The 23872-nt window shown below is 37.0% G+C and overlaps 4 protein-coding genes across 4 annotated transcripts; 2 read left to right on the top strand and 2 right to left on the bottom strand.

Moving 5' to 3' along the window:
* The first annotated feature begins 7092 nt into the window (after positions 1-7092).
* LOC111900271 (protease Do-like 7) lies at positions 7093-11980 on the top strand. Its single transcript, XM_023896150.3, has 13 exons — positions 7093-7663; positions 7858-7928; positions 8024-8158; positions 8265-8323; positions 8407-8443; positions 8524-8649; positions 8736-8948; positions 9028-9858; positions 9932-10220; positions 10308-10478; positions 10563-11244; positions 11330-11441; positions 11523-11980. The coding sequence occupies exons 1-13, from the start codon at positions 7393-7395 to the stop codon at positions 11700-11702; spliced, it is 3177 nt and encodes a 1058-aa protein (XP_023751918.1). The 5' UTR covers positions 7093-7392; the 3' UTR covers positions 11703-11980.
* A 246-nt stretch (positions 11981-12226) lies between these two features.
* Positions 12227-15847, bottom strand: LOC111900272 (putative disease resistance protein RGA3). The gene is made up of 2 exons (XM_023896152.3): positions 12644-15847; positions 12227-12476 (listed from the first exon to the last, which is right to left on the bottom strand). Exon 1 carries the CDS (start codon positions 15654-15656, stop codon positions 12693-12695), a length of 2964 nt encoding a protein of 987 aa, XP_023751920.1. The 5' UTR covers positions 15657-15847; the 3' UTR covers positions 12227-12476; positions 12644-12692.
* A 3530-nt stretch (positions 15848-19377) lies between these two features.
* Positions 19378-19840, top strand: LOC111900273 (uncharacterized). The gene has a single exon (XM_052768124.1). It carries the CDS (start codon positions 19512-19514, stop codon positions 19737-19739), a length of 228 nt encoding a protein of 75 aa, XP_052624084.1. The 5' UTR covers positions 19378-19511; the 3' UTR covers positions 19740-19840.
* A 1073-nt stretch (positions 19841-20913) lies between these two features.
* On the bottom strand, positions 20914-22633 carry LOC111900298 (uncharacterized). The gene is made up of 3 exons (XM_052768988.1): positions 22030-22633; positions 21570-21956; positions 20914-20939 (listed from the first exon to the last, which is right to left on the bottom strand). Exons 1-3 carry the CDS (start codon positions 22631-22633, stop codon positions 20914-20916), a joined length of 1017 nt encoding a protein of 338 aa, XP_052624948.1.
* Between the last annotated feature and the right edge of the window lie 1239 nt (positions 22634-23872).

The following is a 23872-nucleotide window of genomic DNA, read 5'->3' as shown; positions in this document are numbered from 1 at the left end:
TTTTCATAGTTAGGAAATGTTTACAGAAAAGTGTCCTATTGAGAATATAAAAGGAGAGGCTAGTCCTTTAAACAAAAGAGGGATTAGTTGACATTTTCTACTGGCTACGGGTACCCCTTGGGTGAATCCTCAAGTCGGTCATTTGGCGTACAACTTCCAAAAGATGTCGTTCTTGAGCCCTCTGACGTGCTCGGAGTTCCCTAACCTCGGCTCAAGATGTAGCTAGCTGTTGCTACAGAGCCTCGTTGGTCCTCCTTGTCCTATCCATAGCTTCTTCAAGTTGGCGGATGCGAACAGTGTTGAGATTTGAGTTGGCATCCACTTCTACAACTCGGCCAATGGCTGCTTGACCTTGTTCGATGTTCCTGAAAATCCTTCAGACCATGATGGGCAGAACTCGGTCCTCTGATCCTCCCTCGCTTATGTCGTAGAAGCTTCAGTCTCCATTGTAAGGTAAAGGCTGACCCTGCTCCTCGCTCCATCGGTTCAAGGTTATTGCTCACATGGGAGTGGGACCTTGAAATGTCGGACGGGGGTTGGGGTTTGGAGCTTCAGGGGGTAGGTTGTTAACTTCTGGCTCGGAGCTGGAGCTATCCGAAAAGCCTTCTGCGTGATGATCATCCAAAGGGATCGGGTGATCATCTTCTGGCTCCTCATCGAGCCATCCTCCATTGCCCTGGTTTGGATAATACGGATCGCCGGGGTAGTGGAAGCCAGCCATGGTAACTACGCGAGAAAGGGGGAAAGAAAGGTTAATATACGTACTAATCTAGGATACTTATAAGATGGGTCGTTATTAGTCGACTCAATACTTGCGTAGTGCATACAAATTACATGTAACCGAAGCAGGATAGTCCTTCGAATAAGCAACCCTAACTTCAGATCCCCAATCAAACAAGAACAGGAAATGAAACAAAGGCCACGGATTCTGAGTCTATAACACCCTAGTCACATGTAACCGTGGTGTATCCACTTAGCAACTATTGTCCTACCAGTAACGACCCTTTTAGTTATCACATACGTAGTTAGTAGAATGCAGAATACTCCTATAGCATTCTTTTTCTAACGTTCCTGTGGTAGCGTTGGTAAGTTTTTAGACTTGTTGCAACACCACAATCACTCTTAGGCACATGCTAGTCACTCCTGGAAAAATGTAGTTGATCAGGCTACATCCACCCAGATGTGATTATATGTCTCTAAGCCTAATTGTGCTGTTCAACAATCTTAATACTTTTGTTATGTTCTAGTATGATACCGACCCTTTTGTAGTGGTGAGTATATATATATATATATATATATATATATATATATATATATATATATATATATACACACTTAATTAAATATTTTAGTATTTAGAAGTATATATTCTTGGTCAGAGTGTTTTAGTCCCGAAGTGTTTATAGTTCATATATCTTTTATAGGTTGATATACTTGATTCACTATAAACAATGCTCTAATACCAATCTGTCACACCCCAAAACCGATGAATGGCGGAATGCGTTCTGGGGTGGAGGACGTCATGTACAGTATCATAACAATAGCATATTAGTAAAAACAAACGACAACAACCATTGCATGTATATAGTATATTTAATTACAAATGTGTTCTGTAGAGTTTAATAGACACCAAAAGCATAACAAAATAAAAGATGGGTCTTGTATGTGCTCCATCTTCTCCAAAAGCTGCACCTGTACATGTCTATCTTTGCCCTGAGGATACAAGTTATTTTGAAAACGAGTATCAGCATAAAGCTGGTGAGTTCATAAGAATTTAGTGTCGTTGTTGTATAGAAGTGCTTACAAACTTATAGTATAAAAACTAAAATCTATGTTTATAAGTAGTAGAAATCCCTAGAAAATCCTATGTTTTCCAGAAAAGTACATTGTAAGTTAAATCCTTTGGGTTGTGTGTAAGTATTATCATTGAAAACCTTCAGTTATAAAAGTACGGTAATAAATCTCATGTGAGTAACATAGATGAAGAAAAGTTATGCCCATTGACAGTAGTAGTGGTGCAAACTTCCATTAGTAATAGATACTTACTTACTTCGGGATGTTAGCTTAGACTTAAGTCTTAGTGTATTAATTTAAATAAAGGTGTAACCCTCATGTAATCCAGACTGGATGATAATAGAGAACCCGATGACCTTCCCGGTCATGCGTAGTGTAGTGATGTAGTGCCACCCCTGGGCCTAGTCGGCTCGGATTGTAGTTAACAGTCGGGATGTAATAGTGTCTGCCCCGTATAGATCTATACATGTAGTGTTGCCTTCTTTCCGGAAAGCCCTGGTCACATGGTGTAAGCGCGGTAGAGTGTCTTATAGAGGGATAGTGTGTTATACTCCGGATTAGTGTATTCTTTTCTATTATAGTATAGTAGTCTTTTTGTATAGTTCATAGAGTGTTCTCTTATACGTGTATTAACTTGTAATAATAGCAGTTATAGTGAGTATAGCAGTAGTAGAGGTAACGAGCAGTAGTCTTAACTATACATATTATAGTTAACTAGAGTGTATGATTTCCTGTCTTTGAACAACAAAGGTATTGAATAAGATGAAAACTTTCATATCTAACACAAATATATATGATATATAACTAAGAAATCAACGACAGTCGGACAAATAACAGATACCCTAAGACCACATCAAACAAGAACAGGAAATAAGGCGAGCTATCAGTCCTAAGTCCTTCAAGCCTTACTTATATAAATATATTAGTGTAGATATATATATATATATATATATATATATATATATATATATATATTTAAAAGAAAAATGATTTAAACACAGTTTTGAATATAGTTTGACAACATTTTTATCTAAAAAAAATGCATTTGATAAATAACTAAAACAGTTTTATTGATAGCAGCTAAAGTGTAGAAAAACCCCTTTTGATGATAATTTGTGAATCATATATGATTTCATAATAAAAACTTGTAGAATTATACTTGTATCCCCCCCCTAAAAAAAAGCATGTAAAAACATTTAGAAAGGTTCATTAAGGGGTATGAACTCACAGTTTATTGTAGGGTTCGAGTATGCGATTTGTATGAGTGTCGAGTGTCAACGGATGCTCTGAACGTACGTAGCCCCTATTTATTACATGGTGACACATATATCAGTTAGAGCTAAGGTGTTTCATGACTAAACATGATGTGAAATCCTTCCTAAGGGCTTGGAATCACTAAGACTAAGTGTCCCATGTTCTATACCCAATGATCTATGCAAGTTTAAGGCCAAATATGAGTATGAGGGTGTGTGTATGGCCATAAAGGTGAGTGTGCGGCTGGGGTATGCGGCCAAACTTGTGAGTGAGTCTGCACACTAGAGTGTGCGACCGTACAGGGTGTGTGTGCGGCCGTACACAGGGGTGTGCGGCCGTACGCTCCTTGCTTGAATCCCATGTGTCGATTATGTGGCCTTACTCTCACTTTGGAGGGTATTATGAGTGTGTGTGCGGCCACCTGATGAAGGTGTGCGGCCGCACTCCTTCATAGGATGAAGAAAATGAAGAACATTATGACTTTGCGGTTTGGATTCAAGTGTTTTACCTCTATAACAAGCTAAATGATGGTGTTCTTCACGTTTTGGGAGCCTTCCAGGTGTTTTTGGGAGGCTTTCTAGAGAGAGAAAGTATAGAGAGAGAAAGGATGCAACTAAAAGTGAATGGAAGGGGGTCCTCCACTTTATATAGGGTTGATGTGAGGCTGGAGGGGTTTGCTGCTGGGTGTGCGGCTGGCTTGGCCGCACACACCTCTCTTGGTGTGTTTGACTGGATTTTGTGATGCAACACCCTTCCTAATCGTTCCTAAGGTCCATATCTATGATATATTAAGCCTAAAACACTAGCGCGGACTCAATATACTATTAAAAGATGCTAAATTCAAGTGAATTATAGATATATGGATCGATTGCTCAGTGTAAAAGTGTCAGGTTGTCACAGTAAGGCCATGAGTGGTAACCATGGTTGGTTGGAGGTGTTTTAAGATTGCAATGGGTTCGTAGCAATCACCAGTTCAAGGTAAACCATTAGTAGAAATGGTTGAGTGTGATGGGGAATCAATTCGTGCCTTGGGCATGTCGGTCAGGGGTTGTCGAGAAGTATTCTCTGTTTTGGGTTGAGGACCGTTGGGGTCCAGGTCGGAGTCGAGCCTGTATAGCTTTGGATGAGTAAGACCCATGGGCGAGGCCTATGTGATTATGATAGATCGGGAGGGTCCTGGTAGAGACTGTTGGGTTAAGGTATCGGATCCTGAGTTGTAGGATCATGTGGGGGATCAGTGTGTGTCACAGAGGGGTTTTAGGCTGGGTAGCCTTGCTATTTGGAATCTTGGAAACCCGGTGGTTGGACCAGGTGCGATGCTGGTAGTCTCATAAATGGTCTGGGGGTAATTATTTATCGGTCACTTGAGGTTTCATCGGGAATTGGAAGAGTGTGGTGTGGAATGAAAGTGTAGAATCGTGAATCTCAGGTTATGAGTGAAGTATTAAATTGGTTTTGGGTAAGATCTCGAGTCGGTTATCGCGCGTGTTTTGTACAGGATTTCATTTCAGTGGAATAAGAAATTGGGGTATCTGTATGCCAAAGACATCAATCGTAGGGTTCAAGGGTCAAGAATATGTTTAGTTTTAATGGCAATCGAGTCATTGTGTTGCGTCTTGGGTTGGTTATGCCTGCGAGAGAGCCTCAACATGTTGGTAATCAGGAGAAGGTAGGTCGTTGGAGACCGAGTATGTTATGAGACTACAGTTGGTCTCGTGGTATTCTTTTAGTAGTAAGTTTGGTGTCAATGTGGTTTAGGGTATTATCGCCAGATAAGGTTTTTCTCGGAAGTCGCGTGGGGATACTGTGTGTTTGTATGTTCTTTGGCTCAACAATCGGGTAGGAGCTCGGTGCTTTCAGTCAGTTGGAAAACAAGTTGGGACCAAGGAGGTATCGACTGCCTTTGGGAAGCAGATATATGGCAACAAGGCAAGTCGGAGTGGTCTTAGTGATTTGGGCTTCGTGTGAGGAGTTGCTTGTATCTGGGGGAATATTTTAAGTCACTCGTAGTTGGATTAAATAATATCAGAGTGGTTGATTGGACCCTGTTGCGCAGCTCTCGTATGAGTCTAACCATTGCAAAGAGGAATTTTCTACTCGAAGGATTATCCGAACCTTCTGTCAAGTGCAAGTATTCTGCAGTTGTTTACGATCAATGGTTTTGTTCCATTGGAAACAAAAAGATAATCAGGGTTGGAAGTACTGTGATAGTCTGATAATCATGAGGAAGTGGTATGACAGTGGTTCAGTGTGGGGGGTTTGTCAGGAATGCAGATCAATTTGAGGTTTCGAGTTTCGGGAGAGATAGAAGTGTTTTTTTGCAAGGGGGTTTAAGGTTCGTTCTTTTTGGTAAGTTCTACTAGGGTTGGTTTCAGTTGCCTTGGGAAAGTTGTAGTATTCTCGAATTGTGGTGGTGTTGTCCAAATTATTGGACGTGTTGAGAAAGGTAAGGACGGATTTTGAGGACAAAATCTAATTTAAGTGGGGTAGAGTTGTAACGCCTTGTTTCGATTTGCTCCCAGGTTGGGGATGGTGATCAGACTGGGTATTATTATGCTTCGGATCCTCGAGGAGTTGGGTTTTAGACTCATTTGGGGTTGGATAAGGTATTTCAGATGGTTCAGGTATTCGGTTTGTGTTTTAGGAATCTAAGGGCATTTTGGTAATTTGTCAGCTCGGGCTTTTATGGAAAGCGGATGTTCATTCGGGATATCATATGGCGAGCATGAATTGATAATAGTGTAGAGCGTCTTGATACCTTTTTATGGATATATACATGGTTGAAATCGGAGTTGTATCGAGAGAGTTATGACCTTTGGAAGAATTAGTGTTTGGGGAAAACCCTAGTACGCGGGGCGTACCAGGAAGGTACGCGCGGCGTACTGATGCGAAGCTGGTTACACAAGGCGTATTGTATAGTACGCGCAATGTAGGTGCGAGTTTGGGTCGGGGTGCGAGACCTCGTACGCTGGGCGTACAAAGGGCAGATTGAAAACCCTAATTTCAGGGTTGTATCCTATATAAGCATGATGTTAGCTTCTTTCTTCATTTCCTAAGTCAGCCCCACCCTCTAAAACCCCAGAATTCGTCCTTAAGTCTTCATGGTGGCATCTTGAGCTAATGGTGTCTATTTTTGGTGTATTTGGTCCATTTTTAAGAAGATGGAGCTTGGTGCAAGGATGGGAATCAAGGATGAGCTTATGGATCTTGCTTATGTGTCTCATTTCCAGCTTGTTGGAGGTATAAATCTTTGAACTTGATCATTGATGTCTTAGATCTACCATTTATGAGTATTGGTTCATTTTGGTCCTAAGAACGAGATCTAGTGGTCTTGATTCCATTCTAGGAGCATTGAGTCGCCCCTCTTAGTGTTTATGAGGTTCACGATAAAGTTGGCATCTTCAGAGTTTAAATCCATCCATGCATGAGTTGGAGCCATTTTCATGATATTAGAATGTTATATTTTGAGTTTGGGTTCATTTGGGACATGCAAAGTCACAAAGTCAGCGACTTTATGGGTCTAGACGTTGTTTAGGACACATATATGTGGTTTGGACCTATGGGCTAAGCATTAAGTGCTTAATGGCACATGTAGGATTAAGAGGGGAGTACGTTGGGCGTACAAGTCTATACGCGCAGCGTACAAACTGAATATGCCCTGCGTACTCAGTCAGATTGGACTTCGCAATTGTGGGCCTCGAGCTGGGCCATTTCTTGGACTTAGTTGCTGAGGACCTTCGTGGACCATCTAGAAAACATATTTTGGACCAATGAAATTATTGAGCTTTAGGATAAGGCTCATTAGAAAAGTTTGAACCGAATTTGGAGTAGTAATATCTCTGCTGTTTTTTTAGTAAATATTTGCCAAACCTAGTGAAATGTATGACCATGGATGGTCTGGTATAGATCTTGACAAAATCTGCACTTTACTCAATTTATGATGTGCAAGGGACAATTTATGAATTCCTGTCAAATTCCAAAATTACCCTACCTTCATTTTGGTTATTACTGTGCTCTTGAGGCCGAACAGCCATGTGCAAGGGACTATTTCGTAATTAAATTTACAAGTTGAAAAGCATGAACTGGAACTGAGACGTCGAATGGAGTGAAGTGCGGACTCTCTTTGTCAGCTTCCAATCTTTCTCGCTGACAAAGTCACATCTCTGTCGCCGGAGTTTCGGAACCAGCCGCCGTACTTTGACTCACAGATATATTCATCATTTATGTATATATACTCATAAGCTCGTCATAAAAACATCGCCATATACAGAGCACATAAGCCCTAAATCACGACCCAGTAATTATCGCCGAAAAAAAAGAATCGAAATTCGCGAGATTTAGGCGATGGGAGACTCATTGGAAAGGTTAGAATCGGAGTCTTCGGGAATGAAGGATGATTTGTCTATGGAAATTGATCCTCCGTTCAAAGAAAACCTCGCTACCGCTGAGGATTGGAGGAAGGCGCTGCAAAAGGTGGTACCGGCGGTTGTGGTACTCCGAACTACTGCTTGTCGAGCTTTTGATACCGAATCGGCAGGTGCAAGCTACGCTACGGGGTTTGTAGTCGATAAGAGTCGGGGAATTATACTAACCAATCGTCATGTGGTCAAACCAGGTTAGTTACTCTGCTTATCTGTTTTCCCAATTAAAGACTGGTTTCTAAGATTCATGATTATCGAGGATAGAGTTATAGACTCGTAAAAGTGATAATGGATGGTAAATTCAGTGTCATCTATTCAATGTTCATCTACAGGGAAAAGTAACTCCTTTCAATGTTACCTTTTTCTGATTGATTATGTTCATGTATAGGTCCTGTAGTAGCTGAAGCTATGTTTGTAAATCGTGAAGAGATTCCAGTCTATCCAATATATAGAGACCCGGTGAGTTGCTTTAATAAGCCACACATGTCTGTATTTTCAACTTGGAGGGGTTTAGCAATTAGGATTACCACAAGGTCTCTGATATGTCAATTTAGGTTCATGATTTTGGATTTTTCCGTTATGATCCTGCTGCAATCCAATTCCTGAGCTATGAAGAGATTCCCCTTGCTCCAGATGCTGCTTGTGTTGGATTGGAAGTTAGAGTTGTTGGTAATGATAGTGGAGAGAAGGTATACACAAATCATCTCTGTGGGGATTACGATTATTGATAATATTTGATATGCTTCCTTGTCTGTTTCATATTCGACGTTATTTACTTTTAGTCTGAATTTACAGGTCTCTATTTTGGCTGGTACCATTGCTCGTCTTGATAGGGATGCTCCACATTACAAAAAGTATGCACTTCACAATATTTCAGTTCCTGTGTTATAGATTATGATTTATCAAGTATTAATGATGAGTCTTCTCCATGTTGCAGGGATGGCTACAATGATTTCAATACATTCTACATGCAGGTGAGCTTCTTCATACTATTACAATTATGGTAACAAATCTGTTAATTTTTATTCTTTTTTCATTTCTTTCTTTACAACAGGCAGCTTCAGGTACTAAAGGTGGTTCAAGTGGGTCCCCAGTTGTTGATTGGCAAGGACGAGCTGTTGCCTTAAATGCTGGAAGCAAATCTTCAAGTGCTTCAGCATTCTTCTTACCTTTAGAACGAGTAACTATAATATATAATCCTTTATCCTTATATCCACTTCAATTTGTCAGTCTTTTTCACATGCTTATGCATTGATACATGTACAGGTGGTTAGGGCTCTAAATTTCTTACAAAAGGGAAAAGATTCATTTCAACATAAATGGGAAGCTGTTACAATACCACGTGGCACCCTTCAGACAACATTTATCCACAAAGGATTCGATGAGACCCGTAGACTTGGTCTTCAAAGTCAAACAGAGCAGTTAGTTCGCCTTGCATCTCCTCTATCCGAAACTGGAATGCTCGTTGTTGATTCTGTAGTAAGTTTTTTTTTTATTACACTTCCATTGATGAATTACTAGTTTGTTACACATGGCTGATGATGTGGCATTCTGTAAGGTACCTGGTGGGCCAGGTCATAAAAAGTTAGAGCCAGGTGATGTACTCATCCGCATGAACAACGAGGTAACTACTCAGTTTCTAAAGATGGAAACTCTACTCGACAACAGCGTTGACCAAAACGTTGACTTAGAACTCGAAAGAGGTGGGAAACCTTTGAATGTGAAATTAACAGTTGAAGATTTACATTTGATAACTCCAAACTATTTCTTGGAAATCAGTGGAGCTGTGATACACCCACTTTCATATCAACAAGCTAGAAACTTTCGGTTCCAATGTGGTCTTGTTTATGTCTTGGAACCTGGTTACATGTTTTTTAGAGCTGGAGTCCCGAAACATGCCATTATTAAAAAGTTTGCAGGTGAAGAGATTTTAAACCTTCAAGACTTTATAAATGTTGTATCTAAGCTTTGTAAAGGAGGTAGGGTTCCATTGGAATATATAAGCTACACAGATCGACATAGGAGGAAGTCTGTTTTAGTTACTGTTGATCGACATGAGTGGTATGCATCCCCTCAGATATACACACGTGATGATAATTCTGGTTTATGGATTGGAAAGCAAGCTCTTCCTCATGGATGCAGTTTTCTATCTTGTGGGACAAAAATTAATGGAGTTTTGGTTAATGGTGTTAAAACTGAAGATGGATCTGACACTGGAGTAAAGAAACGGAGGGTAGGTGAAGAGGTATCTGATTATAATTTAAATGAAGAACCGATAATTGAGAGTCATGAAGATGTAAAAGATTCTCAAGGTACAATTACAACAGCTGATTTTGGTAATGCTTCTGTTGCTGAGCGTGTGATAGAGCCTACTCTTGTCATGTTTGAGGTAAATTTACCAAAACGCCCGTTTTTGTAGTTGTAAATATTATTATTTTGACTTGTGAGGTTTGTATTTTCAGGTTTATGTACCATCATCATGTATGCTAGACGGGGTCCACTCACAGCATTTTTTCGGAACGGGTGTCATCATACATCATTCTGAAAACATGGGATTAGTTGCAGTTGACAAAAACACAGTCGCCATATCAGCATCTGACATCATGCTGTCATTTGCAGCCTTTCCTGTTGAAATCCCTGGTGAAGTTGTCTTCCTCCACCCTGTTCACAACTATGCTCTTGTTGCATACGACCCTTCAGCATTAGGGCCCACAGGAGCTTCTGTAGTCCAAGCTGCTCAACTTCTTCCTGGTATTTCAATGTTTTCTCATTCTACTTATTCAGTTATTGACTTATTTCAAATTCTAATTACTTTATTTATTTATTTATTATTTTCAGAACCTGCATTAAGACGTGGTGAATCTGTATACCTAGTGGGATTAAGTAGAAGCTTACAAGCAACATCTAGAAAATCGGTTGTAACAAATCCATGTGCTGCTTTAAATATCAGCTCAGCAGATTCTCCACGCTACAGAGCAACAAATATGGAAGTAATCGAACTCGACACCGGTATTATAATACTACAATACTACATTCTCATTTCTCACTAACAGATTGTTTTTAATGTGTTAGTTATTTATTTTCTTTTTTTAGATTTTGGGAGCAGTTTTTCGGGAGTGCTTACTGATGAACAAGGAAGAGTGAAAGCTATATGGAGTAGCTTTTCAACTCAAGTGAAATACGGTAGCTCATCTGAAGATCATCAGTTTGTTAGAGGTGTTCCGATATATACAATAAGCCAAATACTTGAAAAGATTATAAGCGGTGCAAAAGGACAAAAAGGACCCTGTCTTCTGATTAATGGGATTAAGAGACAGATGCCTTTGGTTAGAATTTTGGAGGTGGAGCTTTACCCTACTTTGCTTTCTAAAGCTAGAAGCTTTGGGCTGAGTGATGATTGGATTCAGGAACTTGTGAAAAAAGATCCTGTCAGGCGTCAAGTTTTACGGGTCAAAGGTTGTTTAGCAGGATCTAAAGCTGAGAATCTGTTAACACAAGGTGATATGTTGTTGGCTGTTAATAAAAAAGCGGTTACGTGTTTTCGTGATATTGAAGACGCGTGTCAAGAATTGGATGATGAGGTGGAAGGAAGACTTTTGTTGACTGTTTTTCGTCAGGGGTGTGAAATGGAAATTCTTGTGGGGACAGATGTGAGAGATGGGAATGGGACAACGCGTGTGATTAATTGGTGTGGATGTTTCTTACAGGATCCGCATCCGGCTGTGCGTGCACTTGGGTTTTTGCCAGATGAAGGACATGGTGTGTATGTGACAAGGTATGGGTATAATCGTCTTTTACCCTTACAACATAAAATTCTTTCACCTATAAATGGTTATTATGACAATCTATTTACTTTTCAGGTGGTCTCATGGGAGTCCTGTGCATAGATATGGGTTGTATGCTCTTCAGTGGATTGTTGAAGTTAATGGTAAACCAACTCCTGATTTGGAAGCCTTTGTGAATGTAACAAAGGTATGGACTATGAAGGGATATTTAATTTAATGTTTTTGTATAAAAGAAATATTTAGAGTTTATTTTTGATTTGATATACAGGAAATAGAAAATGGGGAATTTGTACGTGTGAAAACAGTGTATTTGAATGGGAAGCCACGGGTGCTGACATTGAAACAGGACTTGCATTATTGGCCTACTTGGGAACTGAGGTTTGATCCAGAAACTGCCATGTGGCATCGAAAGACGATTAAAGCATTACAAACTATAAAAGATGTTTGAAAGAATTGTGGGTATTTATTTATAGATACAGAAAGGTGAAGATTTTTGGGAGAATGATGTATATTGTGTTAGATTATGAGGGGATGATATACATTATACAAGGACCGGTGTTTGTTTTGGTGGTGGTAGTAGTGCTAGTTGTAGGTTAGATTGAAAGATGTAGGAGTATTGAAGTTTTTCAAGTAACTTAATGTTTATACTTTATACAATGGATGTTGTAGCTGTATTGAACTTTTTATAGTTTCAGATTTTTACAATTCTGGTATTTTTTTTTTTCAGACTATGATAATTCCGTAAAGTTAAAATTTTGTATGATATGTAATAATAGCCATCATATGTTCTATTAAGATACAAAAGATGAATCGGTGAATACATTTTGATTTGGTTGCTTTTATTTCGAAAAGAAAAATAACACAATTTTAGGATGTGAAATAAAAGATGAACCAAAAAAGGATAGAGAAGTTGAAGATATGTATGGTTTCAAGCACACAATGCAACACATGATTCTTAAGAAGCAAAACAAATTAGCATCAAGCTAAATGAGACAAGGATTTATATTGCTCTTAAAATGCTTGCAAAAGAACCATACAAGTTAAGGGTTGAATACAAATACCAAGAAACTACCTAATTATACATGAATCCACACTATTACCACTAGATCCTTCCATTGTCTTAATACTATTTCTTGAAAGCTAATGATCCTTGTCAAATTTTCCAAAACCTTCTTGTATGACACCTTCAACTTCATGGATCCAGCCATGACACCAAGCAAAGCTACATATACAACCAAAAATTCACCAAAACGGATTGTAAGTTCTCCTAAAAGCATAAATTACCAAAATCAATGCTCTAGATATTTCACTTTTTGAAATGTTTACAGAATCTCTTAGAAATACTCAAGAATGAAATAAACCAACACAAAATATGCATTAAACAAGTACCTGAATTCAAAGCACCAGAAGATTACATTACTATTCACATCCATCACATTCACTGCATCACTTGATCATCAATCTTAACATACGGAAGATGAACAATTTTTGACCAATCCTCACCTACGTCTTTCTCACACCTTACCTTCACCATTTCACAATCCCGAATAACCACAGACTTGAGTTTTTCAAGATTCTGCAACCCATCTGGTAAACACCTCAAATTTGGACAACCCATGATTTGTAATTCCTCCAAAGCTTTTAAACACTGCAATCCGTCTTCCAAACTCTCTAACCTTAAACAATCCAAAATACTCAGTGATCTGAGATCCGGTGTTCCCTGAAACCAATCTGAAGGAAACGAAACAATACCATGACAACCCTCAACTGTAAATTTCTTCAAACAATTGAGCTCTTTCACAGACCTAAAAATCTCCTCATTACTTTTGATTATTTGTAACAATTCCAGTTTTGGAATATAAGGCAGTTCAATCAAACAGGGGCATTCGTTTATGATTAGTTTATCCAAACAAGGAAATAGGTTTCGATTATTTCTTTCTTCATCATCAAGATATTTAAGAACATCCATCTCTTTCAGTTCAAGAGCCTTGAGAGAGGGAAGTTTCCCAATAGAAGACAGACTTTCACATCTTCTACAACCTTCAAATGAAATACTAACAAGATTTACCAAACTACCCATCCAATATGGAACACGTGACCCTGGGTAGTCAGATATTGTTAACATCTTTAAATTCAAATGGGGTTGAAGTGCTTCCAAAATCCCTTCTGAATTGTTAACAGGAAAGTTATCTTCTTTACTGTTCTTCCAATTCCAAGATAGATTTAAACAGTTTATATTCTGTTTCTTTTTCAAATTTGCACTCTGAGCTTGAAATGAATCTTTCACATTTGTAAGACCCTTTATGCTAAACTCTCCTCCTAAAAGATTTAACTCTTGTAATTCGCTTACTTGGACTCCCTGGCCCACGAGAAATGTGCTGAGTCTTCTTAGGTGGCGTAACTGTCCCATGCCAAGTGGCATATGATCAAGAGAACAACACCCGTGGATATTCAAATGTCTAAGATTTCTCATGTACCTGATTCCTTCAGGTAACTCAGAGAGATTTTCACAAAAGGTCAGTTTTAGGGTTTGTAGGTTTTGGAGTTGAACAATGGAGTTAGGTAAAGCAGCAATCTTTGAGCGTGAGACATTAAGATACCTAAGAAACTTTAGGTTTCCAACTGACTCTGGTAAATCTGTTAGCATATCTGAACTTGACCCTAAATGTAACACTCTGAGATACCTCTGTTCGAATATGTAATCAGGGGTAGGAATTCTTGAAAAACCTTCAAAAGTGATGAGTGAACGTAAGGATTTTGCTTTTGCCATGACTTCATTTGATAGATATATGATGTCATTAGAAGATAAATGAAGAACTTCTTCAGGGAATTTTAGTATTTCACCAGACATTATGCTTGAACATTCGTATTTCATAACAGATTGTGCAAGATTATGCATCTCATCATGCATTTTACACGTTGTAACACCTTCAAAGATGCATTCTTTGACATCTTGCAAGAAGGACCTCCAAACTAAAGCATTGAATATCTCTTCACCTAAATCATATAAGTCAGAATCTCCTCTTGATGGGACAAAACCATAAGCCACCCAAAGCTCTACCAACAATTGTTTGTCCATTTCATGGTGTTTTGGGAATATAGAACATAAAGCAAAACATTGTCTCATATGTGGAGGCAAATTGTCATAGCTTAGCTTCAAAGATGGTAAGATTTGAGTATGAGTTCCTTCATATGTCAACTCCCAAACTTCACTTTGTAGTATACACGACCAATCGCTTATGCTAGTTTTGAGGCACATTAAACTTCCTATGACCTTTAATGCTAAAGGCAAACCCTCACATTTCTTCACAATTGCTTTGCCAATTGTCTCAAACTCTGTACTTTCTAGTTCTCTTTCAACACCAAATGCATAATGTTTGAATAACAACCATGAATCACTTTCTGATAAGCAACCGAGTGGATGTACTAATGAGGGAAGGGTAGCTATTGTATCAGCAAGTTTCATGCTTTGAGTTGTTACCAGAATAGCACTGCCTTTACCTCCACACCTCAATGCTTGCATCAATCCATTCCATTCCTCATTGTTCTCATTTTTGACATCATCCAAAACCAAGAGGAATCTTCTTCTCTGTAATTTCTCTTGGAGTCGTTGTTGCAATGGTTCAAGTTCCATGAGTGAGAGATTGGAGGAATCACCTTCTATACACTTCAAAAATTCTCTAGCTAGTCTTTGGATGCTAAAGTCATTGGATACACGTAACCAAACTTTGAAATCAAACAACTTATTTACCCTTGAATCGTTGAAAATCAGTTGAGCAAGTGTGGTTTTACCCAAACCCCCCACACCCCATATGGCATAGACATGTACATGATCATGATCTAGACTGTTCAAATTGGTGCATATCTTGTCAATAATCACTTCTTTCTCCTCATCTCTTCCTACAATCTCAGAATCTATCGAGCTGATTATCCTGGTTTCTATATCAGCAACAACTTCTGAAATATTAATCCCTTCTTCCAATTCAAACATGATTCTCTCGGATGCGATTGCGTTCAACAATTCTTTAATATCTTTCACTTTCTGAACCATCATAATACGAAACTGGAGCGGATTACTAGCGGAGAAGAATGTACTTACTCGGTTCTTGATTCCCCTCTCAACGTGAAGCCTTCGCAGCAAAGCTTCGGTAGAGACCTCTTCCAGAACATTTTCGACCTCGAAAGATGCAGCTCTGAGCTTCCTTAGCCAATCTTGTAAAGCTCTGTTCTTCCTCTGCTTGACTTCAGCGTCGGCGAGCACCGCTTGGATCTGTGTAAAAATGGTTCGTAGAGACCGGAGATCGGACTTGAGGCCCCATAGAACAGCGAAATCTTGGGCTGCTAGAGACGTAGATCTTTCCATTACTTGATTAACTACAGAAGACACGATTGGATCTCCCATGATTTTGAAAAAATGAATCTTCCCACCAAACAAAGAACCCTAGGATCACTGATTGTTGACTTTCACTGTGACTTTTGAGTTTTGAGAAAAGTTGAAGAACGAAGATGAAAATTATTCAGCTCGGCATCACGAAATCAGTAGATAAAGATCGGGATTTATTTTACTTTACGTTTTTACGTTTTACAAAACCGCGAATCAATCGGGATGGAAAGATCCTTTTAAAATGATTTAGGGGTGTTGGTAAAGTCAGTTTGTTAAAATAAATGTTTGTAACTTTGTATATTTAAAAGTATTTTTTTTTAAAATAACCTTTTCATTATATTTTGATAAAGATATTTCGTATAAAACTAGAGTTTTGATTTTTTTTTTTTAGTTTTTTTCTTTATTATTATATGATTACTTCTCAAACTTTTTATTGTTTTTCGAATAAATCAAAAATTCCTTTAAAAAAAGTCATTTTTTTTAACTAAAAATTAGTATTTACCAATTTTTTTAACCTATTAATTTTAAAAAAACTAATAAGTTAATAAATCATTTTAAAAACACACTCAAACTCTTCTAATTTTAAAAGTGAGATTTTAAACTAAATATATTTTTTTAATTTATTGACTTATTAGTTTTTTGCAAAGTCTAAATAACGTTACTCGTAACTTGGCGACAATGTCAAATCTTAAGGTTTTAGGAGCTGTGACGAGGTACGTTGTTTGTAAGACGTAAGTTAAAACTACAATTTTGTATAGAAATGTCGGGGACCTAGATTTCGAAGTGTAACTACCAGGTAGAAGTATTAGACTTCAAAGTGTAACTACAAACTAAGGGGCTGTTTGGTAGCCTCTTAATTGAAAAATTAAGAGACAACCTCTTAAAAGTTCAAATTTAGAGGGTTTGATTGCATCTTATTTTTTTGTCTCTTAATCTTAAAATGCCTCTTAATTTTACAGAGATAAAATTGTATCTGAAGAGAAAAATTAGACGCGCGTTCCTATTTTACCCATAACATGTTTCTCCGCTCTTTTCTATTTCACGATACAGCTTCCCCCAAGCCGTCTCCGACAACTTGCAACCCTACTGTTCTAGCCACCGACCGGTCAACACCTCCACCAGCACCTCCGCCTCCTCTAGCGTCGCCGCTGCCTGCGCCTCCATCCCGCCCCGTTAAACTCGTTGACAACATCAAATAATGGATTTCAGAGGTTGATTTTCTTAATCGGCTTTCCACGGACAACAATCTGTCAAACTCCACCAGCGACATCACCGCCGTCGGCCCTGCCAGTGACATCGCCTCCACTATCCCTGCCAACTTCCCCTGTCTCTCTGAATGATGCTTCAATACCTTCTGTTATACATTCATTTGCTCTGTGTGTGCACCTGTGGTCAATTGTGTAATATTCAAATTTGATTTGGGGTACTTTTGATCGCAATTAGATTATAGAAAAATCAAAACAACCTGGGGTATTTTGCATTTGATTTCAGCTGTTTAGGGATTAGAAACCAAAATTGTAAATGTTCCTTTCTCTCCACTTATTTAAGAATTGTTCATGTTATCAATAAGTCACCTTAACTTAAACCTTTTATCTACGGGTAAATATATGAGTATATGTTGTTGGTTGTTGTTCAATTAAGGTTAGAGATATTATAATTTATGTAGTATTCATAAGAATCAGAGCATGATTTGCTTTTTTTTTTCAACAACTTAAGCATGGAGCTAACCAGGTATTCAATGATTAAACATATCATTTGGTATTAATTTTTATTCTTGAATATTAATCATGGTTTACTTTTAAATGCCAAATATATGGAGCACATCTTGGTGTTTTTTTTTTGTGCATGAAAGAGCTAGTTGTTATTATTGAGAATCATTGCTAAAGTTGGTTGCTATTATGTGTATAATCGACCAAAAATATAGTGGATTCCTGTTATTCACTCTTGGATCTAGATCTCATGGTATTTCGTGTGTAATGTTGTGAATATTTTTTTGAGAGCCATTGTTAGGTTGGATGTTGTATACATAGTGGTTGCTATTTTTCATAATCATATCTTTGTCGTTTTAAAAAAACATTGATTCAATTGTTAATGATTTATTATTTATTTGTTTATTGATTATTGATTCAATTTGTATAGTTTCTTATGTTTCGATTATTTATTGCTTGTTGTTTGATGATTTTTATATTTCTTTTTATAATTATTCAAGAAGTTGGTTTAGTTATTTTATAAAATAGAATTTTTGAATGCAGCAAAAAATAATACATAAGGGTAAAATGGTAATTTTCATCATTCAACACAACAATTTAGATGTTCCAACCAAACAATATGTTAAAATTTCAGATCTTAAAAATTAAGACCTCTTAAAAATTCAGAACTTAATAATGCAGATCCTGCCAAACAGCCCCTAAGAATAATAGTCTATCACCTTCCACCTTAGCTTTAACACTTATTTATATTTGAAAATTAAAAAAAAATAATAAGTTATTTGGATGCCACATAAACATAAACATTTTAAGGCAGGTTTAAGGGATTAAATAAGATAACCATTATAATGAGTTTTTTTTTTTTTTTTTTAATTTTTTTTTTTTAATTTTTTTAAGAAAATAACCACTTTTTTTTTTGTTTTTGAAAAATAATTATTTTCTCCCAAATGCCATATTTCAAACTATTCTTCAAATTATGGAGTTTTTTTGTACTTTTTTTTTTGAAGAAGTCCCTCAATTTTTATCCCAAATGTCCAATTTTAAATTTTTGATATCATCGTTTTTCAATAAATTTTTGATTTTAACATATTTTCGTGTGTGTATATATATATATATATATATATATATATATATATATATATATATATATATATATATATATTTAATATATTTGTTTAACTTTCTACTAGGATTTAGTGAAAAATATTTTTTTTTATCGAAATTTAGAACCATTTATCGAATTCGGACTTGTTTTTGAAATTTTAGTCCGGGATTCAGAATATTGGTCTAGAATCCCGAAATATCAGTCCGGAATATATATATATATATATATATATATATATATATATATATATATATATATATATTTGGCATTTTTTTTTCTCAATGTTTTTTTTTTCAAAAATGATTTTTTGGTTATCTTTTTCTAAAACTAATTATATTATTATATTAATCAATTTCCATAAATTCAATATGCTATGTAGGATGTCAAATAAGCTTAACAACCTATAAAGTTGAATAAATTAAAATGGCAAAATTAAGAGGTCATTAACAAATTAATAGCCTAAAGTTTAAACAAAAGAAATGATATAAAGGCGTAGTAAATAAAGAAAACGAATAATTTGTTGGATAAGAACGATATTAATTCTAATAATAATTATTTATTATCAAGTTTTCAAACATATAGCAAATACTTAAACAACGTTTATTTTCTGTTTTCTAACATCTATCAAAAAGTCGTGTAATTCATAAACTATAGTTAAAACATCAATAACCAATAAGCTAAGTAAAATAAACCAATGTGAGGAAGACGCGCATAACGAAATCGCCTACTGCCCTACTTCGTTATAAAACATTAATTATCCGTCCATAAACGCGTAACACCATCAGTAACCTTCCGACACGTGTCGTTCATATCCCACTATGCACCACGTGTACATCTCACTTCTTTCACATCGCAACACGTAGCAGCACAAATGCCGCCTTAATCCAATATAAAATTACACAAATATCCCTATAAATAACTGAAAGCGCCACCAAATTAACTCATCATCTTCTGCAAACAATCAACATTCAACAGTCGGCAGTTCTGTTTTGATCGACTAGTCAGGTAGTAGTACGTCAGAGTACAAGCAGATACAGCGTGCAGCCAAAGTAAACACTAAAGATGGTTGGTGGATTTCCGTTATGCGTGCAGTGTGGGACAAAGAGTAACCCTTGCCGGTGCAAGGTGGTTGGTCCGACGGTCGGGTTCATAGCATTTGCGGCGGCGGCCATTGTGGAGTGGCCGGTGGGGGCGGTGGTATATTTGTTCCGCCACATGAAAGGCCGCCGCATCATGGCTCACCCCGCCACCGTCGTTTATCCAAGGGTTAATAGAGCCATTCCTATTTAAGTATTTCACTACGTATGTAACAACTGTATCTTCATGATGTTTTAAATAAAGTTTGTATACCAAGAAACTTTTATACAAAAATCTTGGGACTTTTTATTTCATTATTTGGGTCTCTACAATCCTGATGAAGGTGGTGGTGTTCTTAATTTTGACTTGATGTAACGAGTATATTTTCTTTATTTGATAATTGGGCATGAGCCAAATTACTTATACAAGTAAAGACGTTGTATATATGCTATTCATATATTAATTGGTAATTAGTGTATGAAAAACCTAGGCGACAATAAAAAGAAAAGTTTAATTGGTTTAATAATTCTGATAAGTTGAAACGTTATAATTTATATGAATAAGATTGTTACATAAACGCTACAGTCGTAATATTTCCGTATGTCTTTTATTGGCTTTCAAGATTACCTTAATTTGCAAAAGCGCAACACACCAAACCAGTTTTTGTATGGTATAGCTTTTACGCTATGCATAAAGGTGTATACGAAAAGATTAGCCAAATATGAGCAAGAATTAATGGAACAGCGATTTATATATGATGCAGCAAGTCAACAACCAAACAGTTACTGAGCAATGAGCAACGAGCAACACAACTGGCAATGTTTTTATTATTATACCTTTGGTTTATGTTGATAAGAGTTTTTTATAGTGTGGTTTGTTGTTTGGTTTGTGTTGATCAGAGTTTTTTATAGTGTGGTTTGTTGTTTATGTGTAATGATTGAAGTTCAAAACTAGTTTAATGTCTTTATTGTGATCTTTATAATGGAAAAGGATATATATAGTAGAATTATTAGTTGATTAGCAGTATCTTAAACTTCAGTGTTCCCACATCGACATTTGAAGAAACTTATAACCCGTTGATAAAGTCATCCAACGGATGAGTTGACACCGGGCTTGGTTGCGCTTGCCTATAACCCAAGTGGGGGTATTAAAGTGGGTCGGACTGTGATTTGGGTCGATCGGTTGGGTCTGCTGTGCAATATCTGGCTTGCCCGTTCCAAGTCGAGAGTTGATTCATGTGGCTCGAGCGAAGGCTTGGGTTACGTGGAACCTAGAGTAGGGGACAACGCGTTAGGCTGGCTTCACAGAGCTGCGATAACCCCTCGCTCCCGACAGTGGAAGGATTACAAGCCCTGCTCTTCAGTCCCATCTAGCCGGCTGCTCTCAATCAAATGGACGCCCACTTTTTTCCTCCTGTATTAAAAAAAAAAAAAAAAAAAAAACCACACTGAAAAATGACTATAATCAATTAGTAAGAAATCTATTTTATCACGTAAATAAAGCGTTAACCATTTGGATTTGAATCAAATGATATAATGGTTATATTTTATCATTGTTTCAATTTATTTAAACCGGATTTGATATGAATATATACACAAATTACAAGTCATATGTTTGTCAATTGTTATTAAGGTAATACATTGGGTTTCGTTGTGTAAGGAAGTGGGGGTGTTAGGTGCTGTTTGTTTTTCCGAAGTTAATATGTCTGAAGTCTGCGGACCACCTCTGCAGTAGAAGAGGTGGACCAAAGTGCTGCAGACTGTAATGAGAAGCATGTTTGTTTTTTTAACGTCTGCAGATATTAAAAAATTTAAAATAAAGTAATTTAATAAACCGAAAAATAGTTTGTTAATACCAAAAATTTAATAATTGTAGTCTTAAAACATTGAAATAAAATTCAAACAACGAAATTAGTCTTACAATAACATTTTTAAATAAAATTCATACAACCAAACTTTAATAATTTTCATTCCATATTTTGCATCAATTGTTCGGCAATTTTATCCCGTAACTGGCTCATATATTCACGGTCCGCAACAGTACCATGTGTTGGAATCTCATCTTCATCATTATCAACGACCGTATTGTTATTCCGAACCGAGACATTTGGTTCATCATATCGTGCAAAAAACTCATCACGTAGTCCCTCTCTTCTTATAAAATTATGAAGCGCAAAACATGCTAGGGTAATGTTTCGTTGTGTAACCAACGAGAATGGTGCCATCCTCTTCAGTATAGGGAATCGTGCTTTCAAGACACCAAAAGCACGCTCAATGACATTCCGAAGTTTTGCGTGTCCATGGTTAAATTTTTCTTTATTCGTTAATGCACGTCTTCGACGGAAATCTCCAAGCCAATACCTAACATTACGGTACGGTGCCATAAAACCTCGAATGTTTGCATAGGCGGCATCACAAAGATAATATTTATCTGTAAAAAAACAAAAAAAAAAGTCATTTATTTTCAAATAAAGATAAAACTATTTAAATAACCATAAATTTACCTGGAGGTGGAAGCGGGAATGGTGCATGTGGATTTGCTAATGCTTCTGATAAAATTCTAGAATCGTGTGCTATCCCTTCCCAACCGGCAACAACAAACGTAAACATCATGTTAAAGTCACATATTGCCAATACGTTTTGGTAACAATCGCCTTTTCCCCTACTTCTATATAAATCCTGTTTGTTTGCAGGGACAACAACATGTATCAAAGTGCCATCAAGTGCACCAACTGCTCCCTTGAACACCCGCCGTAGCCTCCTATTATGTCCCGGAATGTTTGGATTCGGATTAAAAGATGTTGGTACTATAATGTCATGTGCGAAAAGCAACATTTTGTCCAACACTTCATGAAAAAACTTATGAATTGTTTGCTTTGAGTGTTGAAATCTCCGCTTGATAATCACATAACGTTGGTTATGACCGATCATCATCAAAAACATAACCATCTTTTCCTCAACCGACACATGTTTGCTATCCTTTAACGTGTAGTTTACTCTAAAATGAGCACATAGCCGGACAAATGATTCACGAGACATGCGTAGCACTTCAAGACATTGTAGAAGATTACGGTGAAGTAACTCTAACGTAAATTCATGTCCTGTCATTTCCGAATCGTTGTCCCGCACTCGTTTGACACCCCTCTTCCAAAAGTAGCGGACATACAAATACATAAGAATTATGAGTAGTATCTTTTTGTCGTGATCCATTACAAACCTATTAATCAAGAAAACATATAATAACATAAGATAATAATATAACATAAGATAATAACATAAGATAATAATATAACATAAGATAATAACATAAATCTCAAGTACCAAAAAAATATAACATAAATTTCAAGTACCAAAAAAATATAACATAAATTTCAAGTACCAAAAAACATATCATAAATCCCAAGTAACAAATAACCAAATAACATTCAAGTACCAAATAACCAAATAACATTCAAGTACCAAAACATATCATAAATCCCAAGTAGCAAATAACCAAATAACATATAAACTTAACGAATAATCTTTCCATCCTTTAAAACTCCTAAACTTGTAGCTGTCATCTCGATCCATCCTCTTAATATTTGTGGATCATTAGGCAAATTTACCCACATCTCTCTAATATTCATGGTCCCTCCAAAAATGTGATACGCAGCAAATCGTATAGGGTCTATTGGGTCTAACTCGAGCAACTCAAGCTTCTCTAAACACTGGGGAATTGTTGGCCCTTGAGTTAAATGGCGTAGAGCTTTTTGCATCTCCAGTGCTAAATCATCAGCAGTAATAGAAGCTTTAGGCGAGGCACAAGAAGGTGGATCAGGTGAGGCACTAGGAGCTCGAGGTCTAGGAGTTGAGGGTTTAGCCCTTTTGTTGGGGTTACCAGAAGGTGAAGCAGCATAAGGTGAATCAGCAGAAGGTGAAGCAGCAGAAGGTGGAGTCTGAGTAAAATGTTCACTTGTATGATTGGAAAAAAAATCATCTTCATCTATGTTAATGGAAGGGGCGTCCAAAAGCTGTAATGGTGCGCCATGGAAAGAAGATGATCCGGATGGTGTTTGGGATGTGGCATAGCTGAGATTACCAGATGCATTGCTTCCATCAAAGAGTTCTGCACAAAGCTCTGGAAACAATAATGGGACGGTTTTCAAAGAAGCGGCTTTCGGATGTCCCTAAACGCAATCAATGTAACATAAGATAATAATATAACAAAATACATATAAATGTGTGTGTGTGTGTGTGTGTGTATATATATATATATATATATATATATATATATATGTATACCTTTTTAAAGTCCTCCCACTCCTCATTTGTTAAGTTAAAAGTATTTGTTTGTGGGTTGTAAAGGTT

Source organism: Lactuca sativa, chromosome 2 (assembly GCF_002870075.4).
Source record: "Lactuca sativa cultivar Salinas chromosome 2, Lsat_Salinas_v11, whole genome shotgun sequence".
Lineage (NCBI taxonomy): Eukaryota > Viridiplantae > Streptophyta > Magnoliopsida > Asterales > Asteraceae > Lactuca > Lactuca sativa.
The sequence above is the reverse complement of the archived record's forward strand: the minus strand, read 5'-3'. Positions and strand labels throughout refer to the sequence as shown.